The 19,768-nt window shown below is 37.0% G+C and overlaps 2 protein-coding genes across 3 annotated transcripts in view; both read right to left on the bottom strand.

Moving 5' to 3' along the window:
- LOC112559977 (dynamin-binding protein-like) overlaps window positions 1-15,333 on the bottom strand; it is a 23,781-nt gene extending 8,448 nt beyond the window's left edge. Inside the window, exons 1-16 of one of the 2 annotated variants that reach the window (XM_025231506.1) lie at window positions 15,202-15,333; window positions 14,272-14,342; window positions 9,358-9,496; window positions 8,083-8,327; window positions 7,820-7,946; window positions 7,467-7,558; window positions 7,017-7,166; window positions 6,554-6,659; window positions 5,799-5,929; window positions 4,892-4,996; window positions 4,561-4,686; window positions 3,181-3,321; window positions 2,341-2,514; window positions 1,443-1,628; window positions 862-1,063; window positions 63-295 (exon numbers count right to left, since the gene is read on the bottom strand). In XM_025231506.1, the coding sequence (XP_025087291.1) occupies window positions 63-295; window positions 862-1,063; window positions 1,443-1,628; window positions 2,341-2,514; window positions 3,181-3,321; window positions 4,561-4,686; window positions 4,892-4,996; window positions 5,799-5,929; window positions 6,554-6,659; window positions 7,017-7,166; window positions 7,467-7,558; window positions 7,820-7,946; window positions 8,083-8,327; window positions 9,358-9,496; window positions 14,272-14,342; window positions 15,202-15,229 (2,256 nt within the window). In that variant the 5' untranslated portion in view covers window positions 15,230-15,333. Of the gene's footprint in view, window positions 1-62; window positions 296-861; window positions 1,064-1,442; window positions 1,629-2,340; window positions 2,515-3,180; window positions 3,322-4,560; window positions 4,687-4,891; window positions 4,997-5,798; window positions 5,930-6,553; window positions 6,660-7,016; window positions 7,167-7,466; window positions 7,559-7,819; window positions 7,947-8,082; window positions 8,328-9,357; window positions 9,497-12,295; window positions 14,218-14,271; window positions 14,343-15,201 lie in introns of those variants that run through there. The other variant, XM_025231507.1, reaches the window with a different exon arrangement.
- Window positions 15,307-19,768, bottom strand: LOC112558700 (SH3 domain-containing kinase-binding protein 1-like). The gene is made up of 4 exons (XM_025229299.1): window positions 19,491-19,768; window positions 19,326-19,330; window positions 18,243-18,409; window positions 15,307-17,873 (listed from the first exon to the last, which is right to left on the bottom strand). Exons 1-4 carry the CDS (start codon window positions 19,766-19,768, stop codon window positions 15,333-15,335), a joined length of 2,991 nt encoding a protein of 996 aa, XP_025085084.1. The 3' UTR covers window positions 15,307-15,332.

Genomic DNA, 19,768 nt, shown 5'->3' with positions numbered 1-19,768 from the left:
AAACATTAAATAAAATCAGCTGCCTCTAAGTCATTGATTTACCAGTCTATAGCATATCTTACCTCATGCAGTAAATGGGCATCATAATAAGACGGCAGGACATCTCCTGATTCAATAGTTGTCACTTCAGGATACTGTTGCTGGCTTTCAAAGAAGGATGAATCCATATCATCCATGCTAGCTGAGTAAATGGATGTTGTGTCTGAGGTGTCATCAGATGTCAGATCAGAGGTACTACCAGACAGTGATGGGGCTACTTTGGTAAGAATAGATGACTGGACAAAACCTTTGTTAACTGAAATAAGAACAGTTATATTACTATCACATTTATTTATTTTGTAACGCTGGCATACATGAACCACGACTGAAGCTCTAAGAACAAGAAGAGATGACAAAAAGATTTTATTTATAACTGTGGTAAGATAAGCAGAACATGATTATTTTTATTATTTGACTGTCCTTGCCATAAACAGGGAAAAATATGCTAAAATACAACAAAAGGTATAACATAACAAAGAACAGAAAGGTTCAAAAGTAGATAGTTATAAACTCAGATTTACAGGATCTTTTAGGAGTCATTAAGTAGCTACCAAAAAGCTTTATGACACTTATTCTATTTATTCTTTATGATAGTTTACTGCAGGTCCTATCGCTAGGTTTGCCAGTGATGTAAGGGAAAATATGTGTATTTAATAGCAAAAATTAATTCTGCCAAGACTTCTCAAAAGTGAAAAATGGAATGGGACACAAAAGAATCCTTTAATAAGATGGAGATTTATTTGCATTTATGCATCTTTTGATAATGTCTGTTAGAAAAACTTTCAATAGGAAATGGTCAATGAACTCATCAATAACACTTGCCTCCATCATCTACAAACCATCGCTGTCTCCCACCCATGGGGTCTTTGTCCTTGATAACTGCTACAAGTGTTCCCTGTGAAACAGCCATGTCCATAACATCAGATGCAGGTGTGGTCTGAGAAACTTGATACAATCTGTCAACCCCGTACATCTGTCGAAGATACTCCTGCTGGCTGGCTGATTGACTGTTGGACTGCACTGTCTAAAATCACAAGAAGAGAGGAGTACAATTTTTCTTTTTTGAGGTTGTTTGAATAAGTAATACAAATGATGATGACACTAGCTGAAAATAAAGCATTAATGTCCTTAGAGACCAAGAAATCAGACCAGCAACCTATCATGCCTAACAAGCAACAGTAAAGATAAACTGGCCCAAATCTATTAAACCTAACAAGAAAAACTGGCCAAAACAATACAGGACTAGATGGTGATACTGATATTGACTACCAAACCATACTATCAAGTCTCAATACCCAGATCCAGTCCTTGAGCATGCAGTTTTAATTACATTTCTTGTAAACTACCAAAAAGTTCCTAAACTATAGACCCAAATTTCTATATGACTGCATTTAAAACCTCACCAATGATGGTCTGGCAGCATCAGCTGGTGGCCGGAGGGATCCCTTTCGGTCAAATCGCAGTGGATCTATCCTGGGATTAAAACCACGTGGTATAAAACTCATAGAGGACACATGATCAAAGGCTGCAGCATGTTGTATGTTGAAGCTCTCCATGATATTTTTGCTTGCACCCAAGATGGATGGGAGCTAGGATGAAAAAATATTCAAATAAAAAGCCAGAATCACCAAGGTTAGGTAAATTCACACACATGTATGCAGTCCTGCACTTACACAAGCAAGCACACATCTGAGAATGAGCCTTATGCTGTGTCACAAACGTGTGCACATGTAAAGAAAACCATGCACACATCTGAGAACGTGCTTTTTGCTGTGACACAAACATGCAGCCTCCAATTAATGTGGTTAAAACTGAATTGCACATAGATTTGTTGCATAATTAATCCCAAGACATCATGCAACAAACTAATTAATTTTTAAAAAATCATTGGCATGAGTGAAATCTACAAATGTTTGTTGGATCATTGCATATCTTTAAGTAGTCTTCCCTTCTATAGCCCTGTCATTTTAAAGGAACCTCTCTTGCAATAATTATGACTGTTGCTCAAAGAAAACTCTGCTTCCTTTCCATTACTAAAGATGTCTGCAGCCTTAATTATTTTCTATGCTTCAACAAAGTATGCTTTAAGTATTTCTCTTCTTATTTAACAGACGAATCTATCTTTTTACATCATGGTTAGTACATTCATTTACCAGTTTGGTAATCTATAAAAATTGCCACCTATAGAGAGTGCAACATCCAGCTGTTAACAGGTTTAGTACTTTGCAAATTTAGTTATTTTAAGACTAAAACCACAATCATTTCATTTCAGCGAATGCATTTATAGATGAAAGAAATTACCTCTAACAGAATACAATTTTCTTTGAGGCCACGATCCCAAAAATCTCTCTGTGCTCGAACAAATGCAGCAGAGCAACAGCGTATCAAGGTCAATGACAACTCATAGAGTTGTGGAAGTTCATCCAGCAGCTGAGCATTCATAGCCTCATAATCATTCTTGGCTGCCTGCACTACCTGCACAGACAAATCTCTGCCTCCTGAAATGCTTGACCCAAAGAATGTTACGCTAAATTCTCAAATAAAATCATGATTATTATTATTACTACACAATAGGTATCTACTGGCTTGCTAAGAAGAGAGAGCAGTGCTTATGCAAGAGGTAGCAAGAACAGGCCATACCAACCAATCTGGCTGATAGGACTTCCACACCTTCAGCATATTTAGCAAGTGAAATGCTGTTTACACAGTGCCAAACTTATTTGAAGTCAGCAAATGTATTTTACGCATTTCATATTCATATTCAAAATAATAATATTTGGTTGCTCTGCCCAAAAATTTAGACACTCAACATTAGAAAATGACACATTTTATTACTTTAAATAAACATCATCTGTAATAGAAGAAAGAACTGTTCTTTAGTGAATGTATTTGAAAATGCTAGTTATTTCACAAAGCTAGCTGAATTGTTCCATCTACATTAGAATTTCTGGGCCGCCTCAAGAGTCCAGAAACACTTTCTCTGCTTTGATTTACTGCATCAGCTATGGACACTGGCAAGTGGAAGTTAGCACTTAGCACACATCTAACACACACACAAAAAAAAACCAACATAAAATTCTTTTCAAATTACAATTTTTAATATTTTGCCTCAGTTCTTTAGAAAATATGAAAAAATGTTACCTTGTCCTCCTTCCCACGCCCAATCAAATTATTGTAGTCAAGAAGTTTGTCAAAACGTTTCTGGATAATTTTGTTGGGACCATCCAACAAGGCCACAAGTTTATTGAGTGGTATAATCACAAGCTCCTCAATGGTATCAAGCTTCAGAGAAGAAAAAAAAAAGCCAATATGATGTTACACTCGAGTAGCCAAGCAGCATTAAAATAAAATCCTTGGGCTGCAGCTACTGGATACCTAGTGCTATCTGTATTCTCTGTATGCCTCTAGTTCATTGCTTTAACTTCTAAAGACCTAACTTATAAACAGATCCTGGTAGATAAAGATAGGATAAATATATTCTGTAAATTTCAGTGCCTGAAACACAGCAGTTTATTATCTAATTTCCAAAGTTGGCGATTTGCCCCTTATAGTCAGGAAGTCATGCAAAATCTTGCTCCTATATGCTTGAATGACATGCAATGTCAGAGCCAGTGGCATCCACGCTGTGCCTGGGTAAGCAATATAAATGGCCAGAAGGTGGGATTAATTTGCATTACAGTGGACACAGTTGCTAAAATGGTTGTTGGTGTAAATAACAGTAAGAAAAAGAGATTTTCGCCTGCACAAAATTAAAAACAAATTGGAAAAGTACAGGTATATTTTTGGGAACACAACTGCAGATATTCCTCATCATTGTGTGCACATCACTAACAACATATTGGGTCGCTGGTCACATCTACAGTAACAATGAATCCGTTGGGAACATATGAACACTTATTCCATCACTGTTTTCCTGTGTATTCAAGGACAATACAATGTTTCCATATCTGCACTTGAGCTTTCCAAATTCAGCCATGATGTCACTGGTATTGACATCACATATGGCGTTAAGCCCAAAGGAGATTAGAACAGGTGAGAAAATAATTTCCTAAGATTCATGTTTTTGCTTATAATTTCAAAGCTTGAGGCATTAATAAACGATTTGAAAGGAGCCTTTTGAGTGTGATATCTGTCACTAAATGGGTAGGTCTTTAAAGGTTAAAGATGATCTAAGTGACAATGAGGGAGAACTGACTGCTCATCAATACTTTAAAATTTGATGTTTACTAATTGTATTAACTGCACCTATTCTTCGTGCGGCAAAAGGTTGTGAGTGGAAACAAAGTAGACAAGCACTATATGGCATGACAGCTCTCAGAAGCAGATCTGACATGTTGGACCTCAGTTACTATTTTTGATCCATTCTTTCATCTATGCCAGTGACTAGGTTGGTCAAAATGTATCATCATCATCTAGTGGTGAAGATTTTTGCCATTTAGGTGTTTGAGATGAAAAAAACCAAGAACACCAACAGAATAATAAATAATGAATAACAGACTTGATAAACTGATGTTAACTGACCAAAATTTTACGATGTGCCTTCATTGCTTGATGAACTTTCATGTAGCGTGTGATCTCTTCACAAACTGCATCACCATAGTAACAAAGAATGCCTTCTGCAAAGTTGTCTTGGCAGATAAAAACTTCCTGGAGAAACAAAAAAAAAAGAAGTTGCAAATCAGTGGGATCCACTTTGTTTCAACATCATAGTCTGGCTCTCTACAAGGGAAAACAAACCTGGCTTTTCAATAGGAGAATGATAAGTCAAAATCTTATAATTAAGTGTCCACATGAACAGAAAAACACACCTAAAATAAACATGAAAATCACTTTCCCACATAGTATTTCTTACCCTCATTCGCTCCAAATAAATCATTACACTTCTTAGTAGGGCCTTTACAGCTTTTTCTGCATTTCTAAAGCGATTATCTTCTTTTTCGAACTGTTCGTCCCTGAGCTGTTGAAAGAAAACAGACAAGAATCACTAATAAACCCTACAAACTGAACTGCACATTGGATACCATACTAACTACTCAGTGTTCACTCTCATAAAATGATTCAGTTTACATATTATGTACATAAACCAAATCTTTGGAAACAGGGCCATGCTTAGGGGCAGACAGACAAGGCATCTGCCTAGGGCCTCGGGCTTTTAAAGGTCATAAGGGGTTCCGCACTTTTGGTTAAAACTGGGGCGATCGTGGCATCGAGGGTCCTGCATATGCCCATGCCTGGGGCCCTGCAGGGCCTAAGAATGGGCCTGTTTGGTAATGTGCTATACAAATCCTCATTATTAAGTGGAAATGTAAAACACAATTTCTTGTTGGAATCTTCTTACAATAATTTCTTTCTTAGATGATATTTTTAGTTTTGATTCATCGAACATTATGTTGCTAGAGTTAGGGTTAACCCTAACCCTAACCCTAACCCTGGCTAGAAACTCATCACTAACCTACATGAAGGTCAATAACCTTTCTTATTTAGGTTTACAAGTATATGCTTTATATATGCATATATTACATGGAATAATGCTCCCACTCTTCCCTTCTAATGGCAACACTTGTAATTCAGTGCTGGGCTGATTAACTATGGCCCACAAAATGACTCCTGAAACCATCAAAAGTATTTTGTGGCCATAAAAATGGTGGAAAATAAAATACCCTACCTTGCAGTTTTTGTTTCTTGTGAAATCAACAGCACCTTTGAATTTTACTCAAAGCCATTCAACACATATTCTTGCATTTGTTAAAATGCTATACCTGAAGTGCTATGCCTAAATTGGTACTCAATCTTCCTCGCATCCTTGTTGACTTTTTCTTTATGGAGTGTAGGTTCAACTTGGCAATCTTCATGGTGAATGTTTCATCTGTCTCTTTTTTATACTTGTACACTGCACACATACCACAAATATTAACAATTTATATACTGCACACACTGCTGACAATCGTTACTAACTGAATATATATATATACTGCATATACCACAGACAAATTATACTTTTGCCTGGTTTGGTCATTTCTTCTTAGCTTTTTAATAATGCATCTTCTTGCAACTAAAACTGTTTGGTGCAACACATGATGCTAGCAAAGCATTCCATAACAATCAACTAAAATGCACCTCACACGATGGCACAACAGCAAAAGCTGTTCTTGTAAAGTGTGCAACTGAGAGCATACTGTCGTTTGGTATCAAAGAGAGGAGTGATAATCAACCTGAATTATCTTAGAAGAATCATTGTGTTTTTATGAACTTTTAAATGATACTCCTGTCACAGGAGTCCTGTGTCATGAAGAGTTTATGCTCAGTACTGGGACAAGTGCCGTGAGTATATATGAACCTCTACTGGCAGTTAATTTTGATTTGAAACTAAAACTAGATCTGTTTTCTTGTTTTTTAATATATAATCTGTGTATTACACCAGGCAAGAAAACTATGACAAAATCCGGTTATCAAGTTTTGTCTGCGATGTGAAAAAGCTTACATCAGACTGTGTGGTTGTGACAATAAAACTTACCCAAATCTTTTCTGCGTTTATACTCATTGATTGAAGTGGCTACATTTGTCATTGCTTCTATGGCCCTCCGGATAGCTGTCTTGTCTGGATGGTCCTCTTCTGTACACTGGGGGAAAAAGTAATTTAAATATATCAGCTACTACCAAAAGTCTTCTTTTGCTTCTTATCAGCAATTACTTTGAGTAAAAGCTGTTTGACAGGGTAATGAAAAACAATATTTCTGTTGTACAAACCAAACAGAATCTTAACAACCACACACAAAAAAAACAAAACAAAAAAAAAAACATCGGGCTACAGGCTCTTTTGTAGAGCTATTACACTCTCTGAAAAAGACTGAGAAACTTAAAATATACTTGTATAAAGAGACATATTGTAATAATCATCATCCCTTAACCTTTAAGACTTCAAACTTTCACCAAATCTATGTTCTCAAGTACTTACTTTTTTGAATGTATTTTTTTACCTTTTGCAGCTCATTTAGGAGAAGTGGGTACTTGAGAATGCGTTGCACTGGCTTTATTAGCATTGCCTCGACATCAAAAATGTTAGTTTTCTGCCTCATTTCCTCCACCTTTGCTGCGAAGTACTCACACACTTCAGGATTATCCTTGTGCTGGCAGGATAAAGACATTAGAGAATGACTATACACAAACTGCAGCCACTTAAAAATTAATATCTTGTGGTTTTCTCGCAAAATCTTGTTTTTAACAAAATGACAAGCAGATTGTACATACCTTTAAGAATGTGAACATCCTTTATGCATGGAGAAGCACACACAGAGCTAAAGTATGCACCAGTAATCATACATATACACGTTTACGTGACTAAATCTCATGCTGGTTTTTTCTGCAAGGAACATGTACAAAATATACAGAATAAAACTAATAAAAATAATAATGAAAACAATTTATACCTTCTCCATGACCATTAATACATCATCATGGTTTCTACAGTATGGGGCATATGTGTTTTTCATATCTTCTGCCAGGTCCACAAATGCAGTTCCTGAAAACATAAATAAAGTTCCAAATCTGCCTTTGCATTTAGTCAACACTCAAGACTTAGCTCATTGTCCCTAACTTGGTGAGTTCAATATAAAGTCAATCATCTACTGATAGATTACTCAATGACTACAGACTGTTTTTCAGTTCAATCTGCAGAGGGTTTTAAAACAAATTTGGATATGTAGCTGTTTTCATCGAGCATTCCAAAGAATCCAAATGGAGAGTGATGCAGAAAACAACAACAACAAAAAAAGTCACTCACCCACAACCTGCTCTTCAAATTCCTTGCCAATTACAGCAGACTCCAGCTGAGTAAAGAGCCTTTGAGAGACGTCAGCTATCTCTTCCATGTTGCCAAAAAGAAATTCCAGGTCCACACTTTCTGGCACCTGAAGCAAGTGAAAAAGTACACTTTTAAAATGAGAAAGCAGGTGAATGTGGTGAATAATTCATTATGCTAAACAGCTACTCCCTTTCCCCACTTAAAAAAAACCAAACCAAAAAGCAAAAAAGGATAAAACCAACCTTCATGCTTGATGATGAGTCATAGAAAGTGGTTATGCAAAGCTGAAGACAAAAGAGGTAACTTTTTTCGGTCTCAATTAGTTCATCAAGAACACTTTTCCGTGTTTCCTTGCGTTTGGCTCGCTGCTCTTCCTGTTGCTTTTTGTCCTCCAGGGATCTAAGACGCTCCTCTTCTTTTCTCTGCTGAGCCAGTAATCTGGCTTTCTCCAGCCTTTCTTCAAGTGGACTAACATGGAAAAGATTTCCTGAAAATAAAGAACCCTATACCACATTAACTACTCCATGAAGTGAAACAGCAGGTCTCAGTCATTTAAGTCTTTCTTTATGTGTCACAAAAATCAGCTTAAAATTTTTAATGAAAAAAAAGTGCAACATCTGAAAAAAAGAAAAATGTTGTTTTACAGAATTTGGAAAAACCACATTATATGAATGGAATAAGATATACCATGCCATTCTTAAATTGAGTCAACTTTTAAAAAAGCACTTACTCTCTATGTAAAGATCAAGACTGTCAGTACAGCATCATGTGAACTGTGTAATTATTCGACCACCAATAACAATAGAAAAATTCTTAAAATTGATCTGACTTCACTTAAATCAGTATGTTATATAAAGCCTTCAGTTGGTGATAATATATGACAGTATACAAACAAAAATATTACTTAACAATTTATTAACAAAGATACTTTTAGAAACCATTAACTAAATTTATTTAATCAGATACAGGCCAACAATTTATTTATACAAGTTTCTCATCTTTAAACACCCTACCATGCCAATACTTTTCACTGACTACTTTCTTGAAAATCTTAATTTCTGATGCTCTTTATATCAATAGTTCAGATTACAAAATATGTAAATGATGAAAGCAGTATTATATATACATTGTTAAAGTGGCAGACTATAATTTTTAACAGTAGCCTTGCATGAAACAATGATAAATTTTCTTCAACAACTTTTAAAACAATCTTTATATAAATATATACACATACTTAAAATTAAACTGAAGTATTTCAAAAAAGAAATATTTTTCTAAGAAAAAAACCCCAAAGTTTAAGAAATTAAACAAAAGTTTCATTCTTACATGTAATTATCTATATTATAATAATATGGCTCTTTATCTAAATTATGATTTTTTTTTTAATTTAGCCTGTGGAAAAATGGCACCTTAAAAACTAAGAAGATTATACCTGAGTGAGCAAAAATAGGAAAATGGATGAAGACCCCAAGAACCATTTTTAAAAGACCACCACCAGTAAAAGAAGTACCACTGACCTTTCAGCCGCTTTTCTTCTTCTCTGAGACCCTTTAGGGTCTCCTTAACAAACTCCAAACTGCTGTGAATTTCATCATTCTTGCCTGTATCCACTTCAGACAATTTTGCCTCAAGCTCCAGCTGTTCTTGTTCATATTTCTTTTGAGAAGAAATGAAGCAAGAGAGTGGAGAAAACAGAGCTTACTTTACCTTTCAGCTGTGTCAAATTGTGAACAAGTGTCCTTTTTTATAACAGAAAAATGTGTCTTAAAAACTATTTTGATGGCTCCATATAACCACCCTACAATAATCACGATTAACCTCTGATATTTATTCCTCAGAAGTCAGTGAACCTTATTTTATTGCTGCACACTTACAACATGAACAGAATAGTTTTTTCTTTTTGTTGAAGTTGATGTTTGGCCATAAAACCCCAATCATCTAAACATGTTAAAATTAAAAGACAACCCAGAAACTGTTATAAATTCAAGAACAGTAAACTCTGCAAATCAGATTTTAAAGAAATAGATATCGAAATGATGATTCACCAACTCTAATGTTTAATCAACTATAGAAAGAAACCCATTTTTTTTTAAAATTTTATAACAAGACATTCTTCTTAATACAAAAAGGAAACTGAAATTTCCTCTTCCTAGGTGAATGTACTATATTCGGTGTTAAGGAAAAATGACACAAATGAGAAAACTGAATTGGTGGGCATTAGATTTTTGCAACACTGAGTTTCCGTTGTTTCCCAGTTTTAGTAGGGCATATTAAAAAAAAACCTTAAGACTATAAAGAGTTAGTTTTCAACATCAAATCAAAAAGACAAAGAAACAATGTGAGACATTTATGCGAAGGTTAGAATTGCAAAAGAGATACCTAAAACCTTTCCACTTAGCATTTCTAGAAACTTTGCATCAAGATTGAGAAAAGTTATGGCCATAATTAAATTCTCAAGAGTTAGACTTTTTGTCTGTAATAAAGCAAAGGGAGATCCACAGTTTACATTGTTGGGGGTTGTAGTCCTCCTCTCCCAATAACACAGCTGACAGTATTATGGATTCCCAAAAAAGTGCATGACAACCTATAAAACATGTCAAGACCTTTATGCCTTGTTTTATACCGCTGATGTTGAATATCACAGAAGATCACCTTTCATGCCCAATTTATCACAAAATATTTTCAACTAGGAGACATATGACTTTTAAACTCTACCAAATTCTTTACGTTTTCAGACTACCCAGGCAAATTTTCTTGATGTGAAATCTTTTACATGATTTACACATGTTTCTGTGTGATGTGAAGCTGCTTACAGTTACAAGTCTAATTTAACAGAGCAGAGCTCAATGTTCTCGAGATAGAAACCTACAAACATCACTATCCACAGAATGAGGTCAGATCTCTCCAGAAATACACCTCATTACAAATGGTCCCACGGACCTATCCTACTGGCTACTGCCTTGACAACACAAAACTATCCATGTACAGTCCTATGTCTATTTTTGACTTCTTTCATTGAAATCAAGATGACCTACTTGTTCCCTCTCTCTTTTGGTCCTACTTTTTCTTGATGCTTAATTTGTAGTATTTATTTAGATCATACCTTGCTGTTCTTTTCATTGGGCTTAGATGGATAGGAATGTTTCAAGTCTCTATGATTAATAATTAACCATTCCTGAGAGCTATAGTTGGTAGGATCAATCTCAACATAAAATTTTTTAAAATTTTAATCTTACATAAGGTCAACCAAATGTTCCACTCTGATAAGGCCAAACTATTTTAATATAAAATTTAATGGTCAATATATGCAATTGTCTAGCAAAAGCCATCACAAGACAAATTTAAAAGACACAGTTTTTTGTGATGTAGTGATTAAGGATGCATATAAGTGTGCATTGACAGAGAAGCAGGAAGAAAAAGATAAAGGAATAAATGTATTACTCTTGCTGCATGCAATGCCATGAGCCTTATCTGTAGGGCCTAATTTAAATACATATCTGGTATGATCAGGTTAAGGTTATATGGTTCCATGATACACCCCACTCTGTTCAATCTGCTCAACTCCCCTTAACTTGGTTGGTACCCAAAATTTTTTTTCAATCACCTTAATATGGCATTGTGCACACTGCTTGAGTAATACAGCTACATAAACTTGAAATCAAGGCATGTAGATGTTCCACAGGTGGTGATCAACACAGCACTTTCAATGGGGGGAGGCTTTATAAAAATAGCAATAATAAAAAAAAAACGCTTGCATGTGGCTAGGTTTTCCTCCCTTGACATCACCAGGCTATATATTTATGGAATACAACTGACAGGAGAAGGGTGTAAAATAATTGTAAATCTCTTTCATCACAAACACACACACAAATTCATACATATTCACTAACGTCAACACACAGGATGGCAGCTATACTGGTAGTTAGACTAGGCACAACATAAACTATATGCTGCCTACATTATGACTCAGAGCCATCAACATAAATCGTTCTCCCAATGATAAGATCTACATGACAACAGCTGGCTATTACATCCAATGAAAAGCTTCCTGCTTCCCATAATTATCAGTGTTCTATCATCGAGGTCACAATTTCCTCTCTTCTAATCCCACTCTTCTTGTGAAGAAATAAAAAATATCTAGAATTCCTGTGGACCTCAATGCCTTGGCTTCAAGCTTTATCATGCTGATGCAGATTAAAATAGGTTACAAAAGTATATATTCGGTTGAAACATTCATTCTGTTATTCATTACTGTTCATAAATTTATAATATATATCCCAAATGCAACTGAAAAAATTCAAAATCTCTGTAACTTAAAAAAATGTGAAAGTTTACTTGAAGCCTTATTTCAAACATCAGAACAGTATTTAATAAATGAATGTTTCAATATTGTTCATGCCAGTTAAAGCATGCACAGAAGAAGACCACACCCAGAGGCTATCACTGAATTCTTACCAAATCTTAAACAAGGAAAGCACAGTAAAAACGGAAAGTTCCCATCTTCTGTGAATCCCTTCATCGTTGCACTTCCGTTCAAAGGTGAACACTTTTAAAAATGATGAACATAGCCGCGTTTCACAAGATTCTTTCTTGGAACAGACTGGCCTGTGCTCCTGCAGCTGTCAAGGGATGCACATTCTCTGTACGACCCGAGGCCCACCAGAAGACCTTGGTCTTCCTTAGTCACCGACCTACTGGTACGCCTCACAACTACCTCTAGGATCCAAAAAGGAAAAGCGCGAAGACTAGCTTCGCCAGTTCATCCGTTTCCAGCGTGACAGGGCAGTTCAGAAACGTGACTGCGCACATCACGTACCTGTGGCGGTCGCTCCGCTTTCGTGAGCGTGCATCAACGTAACCGGAAGCGACATGCGGTGCGTGCTCTCTCTCTCGCCACATGGCGCCAGGTGCTTTTGAGGTGATACGGTCATATACATCCTCTACCTACTACACTTTCGCTCCTCCACAGAGAGGGCCGCTACTAGAATGATGACAGATGGGTCTGGATGGGTGTGCCGGGGAGTAGAGGATGGGGAAGCAGGAATACTGGGTGACAGGTGTTTTGGCGCATCCACCTGATCGTTAAACCATGTATGCTGTCACTGTTTTGTCTGTAGACACAATGTGTGGATAAAACTGATGCACGCGCTATCAAACTTCCACTTCTGTAATGCACGATCGTTGCTCCTAGCATCCGTCCTCGGGGCTTGCAAATGAATATCATGTGGACTTAGCAGGACAGGGGTACTTTAAACCGTTTTGAAGTACATGTACTACACTTTATATTAACTCGAAGTAATACGATCTAAAAATAACTCGTATTTCGACATCTTTTCTTGGAATATATACAGCATCTACACAAGGGTCCTTATCATGAGCTGGTGTATGTCGCTGTCTCCCATTATAAGTTTATATTAAAATAACATATATGCAGGTTCAGGAGACTCTTCATTTTGCATGACAGATACTTTGTACCTTTTAAAACATTTGTTGTCCTGACGATGGATTATCTTTTTTCTAAACTGAAAAAATATTCATACTGAAATGAGATCGTTTCAATTTTGTCCAGACTTTTCAAGACCCGAAAAACTGTTTTTCATTTTTCTTTTCAAAACTTTTGAGTGCAAAAACCGTGGCTACATTTTTAAGATTCATGGTCTGTCCTTGTTACTCTTGCCACAGCTGCAAAGCTGTTATTAAGAGTAGGGATACCATGGGAAGTACCATGACAGTGTCACTGCTGTTGAAAGGAGGTAGCCATGAGAATCAGTATAGTGTTTGGAGATGGGCAGATAGCCAGAGGACTCTGAATGTGTCCTATCAGTAGTTACAGTTAGAGTCGTGGTCACAGTGTGGATTATGAGGGCATCTTAAATGCGTATCATGTGTCTCTTGGTTTCATAATGGAGTATATTCTATAGGAAATAATGATGTATAGCCTACTTGTTGTTATTCTCTAAATCTCTTCTGAAACTGAAAGAACTGTCATTTCCCATGCTTCCTTTCTACTGGAAAATTGATGACAAGGTGAAATGGGCAGCTTTTCCAAGCACATTTATGAACATCTTATAGTAATTATACCTGGATACTCCATACTTATTCTCCATTATTTAACAAAAGGTAATTGCTGTTAGGGTGAAAAAATTAAAGAAACAAATTGTTCTGGCCCACTGCTTTTCTTCTCACCAAAGAGACAAGAAAAGAAACAAGTTTATGCATACTTATTTCACTAGTCTCATCAGATTTGTTTTTAAGATGTAATGAAAGAATATATCTCAACTACCTTGGTTTATACCTAAATTTTATTGCTTATGACATTCTGCACAGGCCCAAGACAATGTTTAGCATTTCCTAGTTGATAAACCTCTGGGTGGATTTCAAAATAACATCAATTCCACTAGGTAGGTTTCAAAACAAAAGATCATGCCTACCTTAATGTCCACATCATTTTCATTTATCCTTTTCTTCAAATCTGCTACAACTTCTGCATTGCTCTCATCATCTAAGGGTGAAAGATTAGTAGCAAACATGTCAGGAAATCTAGTCATCCATAAAAATGTGAAACACTTTACCTATAGCATATTACACCACTGTACTACAAGTACATTTGTCCTCAATATAAATTTAGAACAGGGAAGTGATCTTGTTAAGCAAGGTGTTTAGTCCCTGCACTAGAAAGGGATATGTCAAAACTTATTATCACAAATCCTCTCTCCCCAAATGGAAGGGGGTTTCCTTTGCGTATCCTTTTAGTAATACCGATGCAGGATATAATAGGAAAGACGTTAAGGTCATGAAGGTAAGTTTACATATTCTACTCGATTCAAGTCCTTGCATAGTGTAGTGCAGTAAGCACGTATCTTGCATGATCTACTAATCAGAAAAACAGGATGTTTTAGACAAATTATATGACATTAAACAAGCATTAAAAAAAGATCTTTAAAGTATAAAACTGGCATTGGTTTCAATCCTTTTACTGGGAATCAGATGCAAAGATTTAAATGTTATACATTGCAGAGATAACCTTTTTATGAGGAGATAGAGACATATGATCCCTGAATTTTACAACAGGACATGCAGATTTTAGAAGGGTGCTTGTGATACTTGAATTTTAGAAAGGAGACCTAGGGAAAGCGTCAAAGTTTTAGGAGTAGCTCCACTCTGCACCTCAATCTTGCTATATGTGTGTGTCTCACAGGGTATATATATTTTTTTAAATCTCTGTTACAAAAGTGATTAAAACTGTTATTTGTTATTATCAATCAATCTAATCATTTATAGCCAGTTGTGCTTATTTTTAGATCCTAAAATGTAGAGATTTGCATTATTCAACATTTCTGAAAGTAGTTGCTGTTACTTACCTGAGGAGGGCTCAGGGCTGAAGCGCATCAAATCAGATGGGGACTTGGCTCCAGGTGCAAGAGGTGGAGGTCGCTTGGGTGGAGGTGTTATGAGGATATTCTTCCCCGAAGGTCTAGGGGGAACACCCACGCTAGAAGATGCAGGACGAAGGAGTAACTGATAAAACAGGTGCCTGTGGAGCTGGTCTGTGTGGAACTGGCTTCATGCCTGCTCCTACTTTAACAGGTTGTAACGGTATTTTTGAGGGAACTGCTGCAACTCTTGGGCCAGATGGTCTTGGTGGTGGCCTCTTCAATCTTCTTTGTAAGTCACTTAATGTACTCGTGTCCCTTGAGATAACACTCTCAGAACTGATCACAACTGAAGGAGGAGGTAAAGGAACTGGGCGGGCAGGTGGCAGTGGGCGACTGTTCTCAGCCTCTAAACCGATCAACCTTCCCTCACCTTCACACTCATATCCCTGATTCACAAAAGAGCTTCCTGACACCTCTTTGTCAGCCCCTGGTGGAAATTTTGTAGTAGCAGCTTGCAGAGGAATGGGAAAAGAGGGAGACATTTGAAGGTTGGCAGTAGGATTCAAAGATGGATCAGAAAGTCTATTGTCACTGCTACTTCTCTTTATCTCTGATCCATGCAACACTGAAGGCTGGGATTCCGAAAGGTTTAAGCTAAGACGAGTTCTAGGGTAAAGACTTTCAAGTGGTTTACTTGCAGTGTATCTATCTAAATTGCCAGTTGAGGATGAAAGGGATTCACCTTTATTAGCAATGTTCTCCTTGTGAATTAGAATTCTTTCTCCATTGCCTGCAGTATGACTGTCTCCAGAGACAGTCAATGAGAAGATTTTGTTGATGTCATACCCCGCCAGCGAGGAGGAATCAGAACTACCATTCAACTGCATATTTTTCTCAGCACAATCCTTTGACTCTGACCTTTCTCCTTCTGATTCTCTAATTTCTCCTTGAGCAAGGTTGTTAAAAGACATTTTGGCACTGATGTTTAGTGAGAGATTAGTTTCTATTTCGGTGTCATTTGTTTCATGCACCACTTCCATAGCTCGATTTTGCATCCCAACAATTGGCTTTGGTGCCAGTGCAGGTTTGGGTTTTACTGCAGGCTTAGGAGAAAGTTTGGGTTTGGGCTGAACTTTGGGCTTTGTGGGAATCTGTGGTTTTAGGATGGGCTTACTTGAAGCTGGTGGTGCTGATTCCTTTTCCTGTAAATCAGTTAAACCTGAGACAGACTGGCAAAATACTGAAATGGTTGAGGTACCTTGAATGGTGGTGGTTGGGGCACGAATCAGTGATTGCACATGGGATTCATCTTCACTTTCATTCTGGGCAGACAAGCCTTTGCATTGTGGTGGTAAATCAGCTAGCACTTGGGTCTTGTCTATCTCCTGGTTAGCATCTTCCCTAACTGTACTATCTAAGGCTTGTCTATGAATATCTGCATGGAAACTTCTATCTTCTGAGGAGGGACTTGACTCTACCCTGACTTGTTCTTTGCTGCTAACACTAGAAAAACCTGGACCACCACTAATAATCTCCACATGATTTTTAGGAACAAGTCCACAGTCTCCACATTCATTTCTTGCTTCCAGCCAATGATCATCAATGATATGTAAAACTTCAACAGTTTCTCCCTCTTTAATCGTCAAGTCTCCCTCTACCTGACCAGTAAAGTCATGCAAGACCAGAGCAAAAATGGACTCAGCAGTAATTCTTGTGATGCTACTTACAAGAGTATTCCTCCTTTCTTTGCAAGTACTTGAAAACTCAGAGGATGAGGGAAGACTACCAGAAGATTGAAGAACTCCTCTATTTTGACCCACCACACTGGCACCTGAAACCACATCTGCTCTGTTTAAGTCCAAATCACCTTTCACTCTACCTTCAGGTAGGGATATGCTGTTTGCAACTGTGTCATTGCAAATTTTGTTCTCAGAACTGTTCTCAGAGAAAGAAAGGGTGGTTTTGATTTCATGGCGAAGGCTACCAGTTGACTTGTCATATGCATACGGACAATCAACGATAATCTCCACAAAGCCAGCAGGAAATAGTCCTATTTTCCCATCCAGCTCACCTTCAATCCAGTCTTCATTTACATGTTGGATAAGTGTAACAATTTCATTTTCACTAAAAGAAATTTCACTAGGTAGCTCTGCCTGAAAAGGGTAGACTGTTCTTGCATAAGGTGTAATCTCAGCATCATGTGAACGTGTATTTTCACTTGTGTATGACACATTTTGAGCCAAGTGATTTTTGTTCTGACAAGCAACTTCCTTGTTAACTTCCCTCTGTAAACATCTTTCCTGTGAAATATTTTTATCATGAATGGACAAGACTCCATCAACTCCATCAGATACGGAAACTTCATTTGAGATGACAACTTGACGACCAGCATCCAGCAGCTGTGTACCCGTGCCTGAGGATGCCTGGTCTAGTGCAAGGTCAGATGTATTCCCTAAATCATCCAGAAACTCCACACAGATAGTAGAAACCAGCCCCACTTTGTTATGGCATTCCCCATAGAACCAGTCTTCACTCATGACCTCCTTTACAGTGATAAGGTCTCCTGTCTGAAAACCAAGCTCATCCTCAAGTTGTGGAACCACATCTACCAGTGCACGGGCAAAAAGTGTTTCCTTGGCAAGACTATCAGATCGAGCCTGATAAGAGAAGAAAAGAAACTAAACAAGGAGTGAGAATATGACATAGCAGCTGGGCAGAAATGACACAATCAGTAACGGTAATAGAAAAATCTTATTTCTGACAAAGAATGGAAATCTAATATCTAAAGATTGTAAGGAATACATTATTTTACCATCAGAAGCTTGTAATTAGGGCATGATGGGAAGTATTTTTCCAAGAAAAGGTCTTTCTGCTGTTGTTGCTGAAGTTCTAAGATTCAATAAAAGATGATCTATACTTTCTGCCATGTCTCATGTACCAAGGATCACACTGTCTTAACTGCAAGGAATTTTTTTTCCCCCACCTTACACTCCCTCAGACTATGTTGGTTCTACAGGCCCACAAACCTTCAGAGTTGACGACTTTGACTGTAAACTGGAGGAACGAGCACGGGGCCCTTCAGTTGGAATAATCAGTTCATGGACACAGGAAAGTGGAAAGATTCCACGCAGTGGCCCATTTTTGCCTTTCCACCAGTTATCATCCACTGGTTCCAGACCCAGTATGATGTCCCCTAAAGTAAGAATTGTAAGAAAACTGTACACTGTATTATTATACTATATTATAGTATGCTGGAATTGCATGAACATCATTATACAAAATTTGAGAAGGATATCCAAAATTTACACAACCAAGATATAGTAAAATAGATTTTGTTCTCCAACCTGCTAAGATGTAAAACAATGGCACATAGAAGAAATGTTTCTACAAGATGGGTATTTTAAAATATAAAACATAGCTATAAGTAAATGAAGGATATTCAGATAAAACAGAGCTAATTCATTTTTGTAATAATTTGTATTCTAGTGTGTTTTCTGAAAAAGGTTTTGAGGGCACGAAATCTCCCCAGTTCATTAAAAAACTGAAAGAAAACAACCTTACCCCCTAAAAAAACCAACATCATTTGTGACATTTTGCTCCCCCCCCCACCCCCCAAAAAAAGCAGGAAATCCCAGTGTGACATTATGAATACATTATGATAAAAATAAAAAGGCCTCCAGATTTTGACTCACATTGAAGTATTAAACAAATGAAACTGCTGCAGATGATAATTACATCATTTGAAAAAAAAATGGCAAGCATAGGGCAGAAACACATAAACATAAGAACAAATCAACAGAAAAATGGTTATGAAATTTATCGTAAATATTAGGAACATTAAATATTAGCTACATTAAGTAAAATAACTGTTGTTATATTATTGTAATACACAAACAAGAATTAATAACTAGTTCCTCCTTTTTATTTTACTGTCAAGATTTATCCATCTTCCAAGGTTCAAAATATGTCAGAAAACATAATTTGTCAGTCTATTTCGCTGAGACTCATATTTTCTCCTGCATAGCTAAGCAAAATCTTAGAATAGTTTTACTTCCTGATGTGAAATATAGAAACAGCAGCTTCATTGATACAGGTGTGATAAATAATACAGCATCTGAAAAAACCACAATGTAGATTACGCACTGCAAACTTTATGAAATAACTAATTTCATTACAATGTACTGTAGCTTAGAAAAAGAACTACCACCATGGCAGTACATAGTACCAATTTTTGTTTGTTTGTTGTTGTTGGTTGGTTAAAATTCTTGACATACCTTTGGCAAGATCCAAATCTCCACTTCGTTCTGCCAGGAAATCCACCAATGCAACAAACTAGTCTCTGGTCCATGCGGACATGTGGCAGGGAAATCTCGTCCACATAATTTGCTGGAAATGTGCCAGAAGATCCATAAAGGGTTTCTCCTAACAGCCAGTCTGCATCAACATTGTCAGTGACCAGAACAACATCACCAGCCTGCAGAGAAAGCTCTGTTGATGTTTGAGCTTGGAAGTCATACAAAGCCTTCGCATAATGCGGTCCGCTCCACCTCAT

This window comes from Pomacea canaliculata, linkage group LG3 (assembly GCF_003073045.1).
Source record: "Pomacea canaliculata isolate SZHN2017 linkage group LG3, ASM307304v1, whole genome shotgun sequence".
Taxonomy (NCBI): Eukaryota; Metazoa; Mollusca; class Gastropoda; order Architaenioglossa; family Ampullariidae; genus Pomacea; species Pomacea canaliculata.
Note: the sequence above shows the minus strand (reverse complement) of the source record. Positions and strands in the feature narration are given on the sequence as shown.

Bases quoted from the DNA above. Each gene is read 5' to 3' on its own strand.
- LOC112558700 (XM_025229299.1), bottom strand. From the start codon at position 19,768: ATGAGGTGGAGCGGACCGCATTATGCGAAGGCTTTGTATGACTTCCAA. The intron at 17,874-18,242 runs GTTTGTGGGCCT...TTCTCTTATCAG, and splicing joins CAAAGTCGTCAACTCTGAAG to GCTCGATCTGATAGTCTTGC.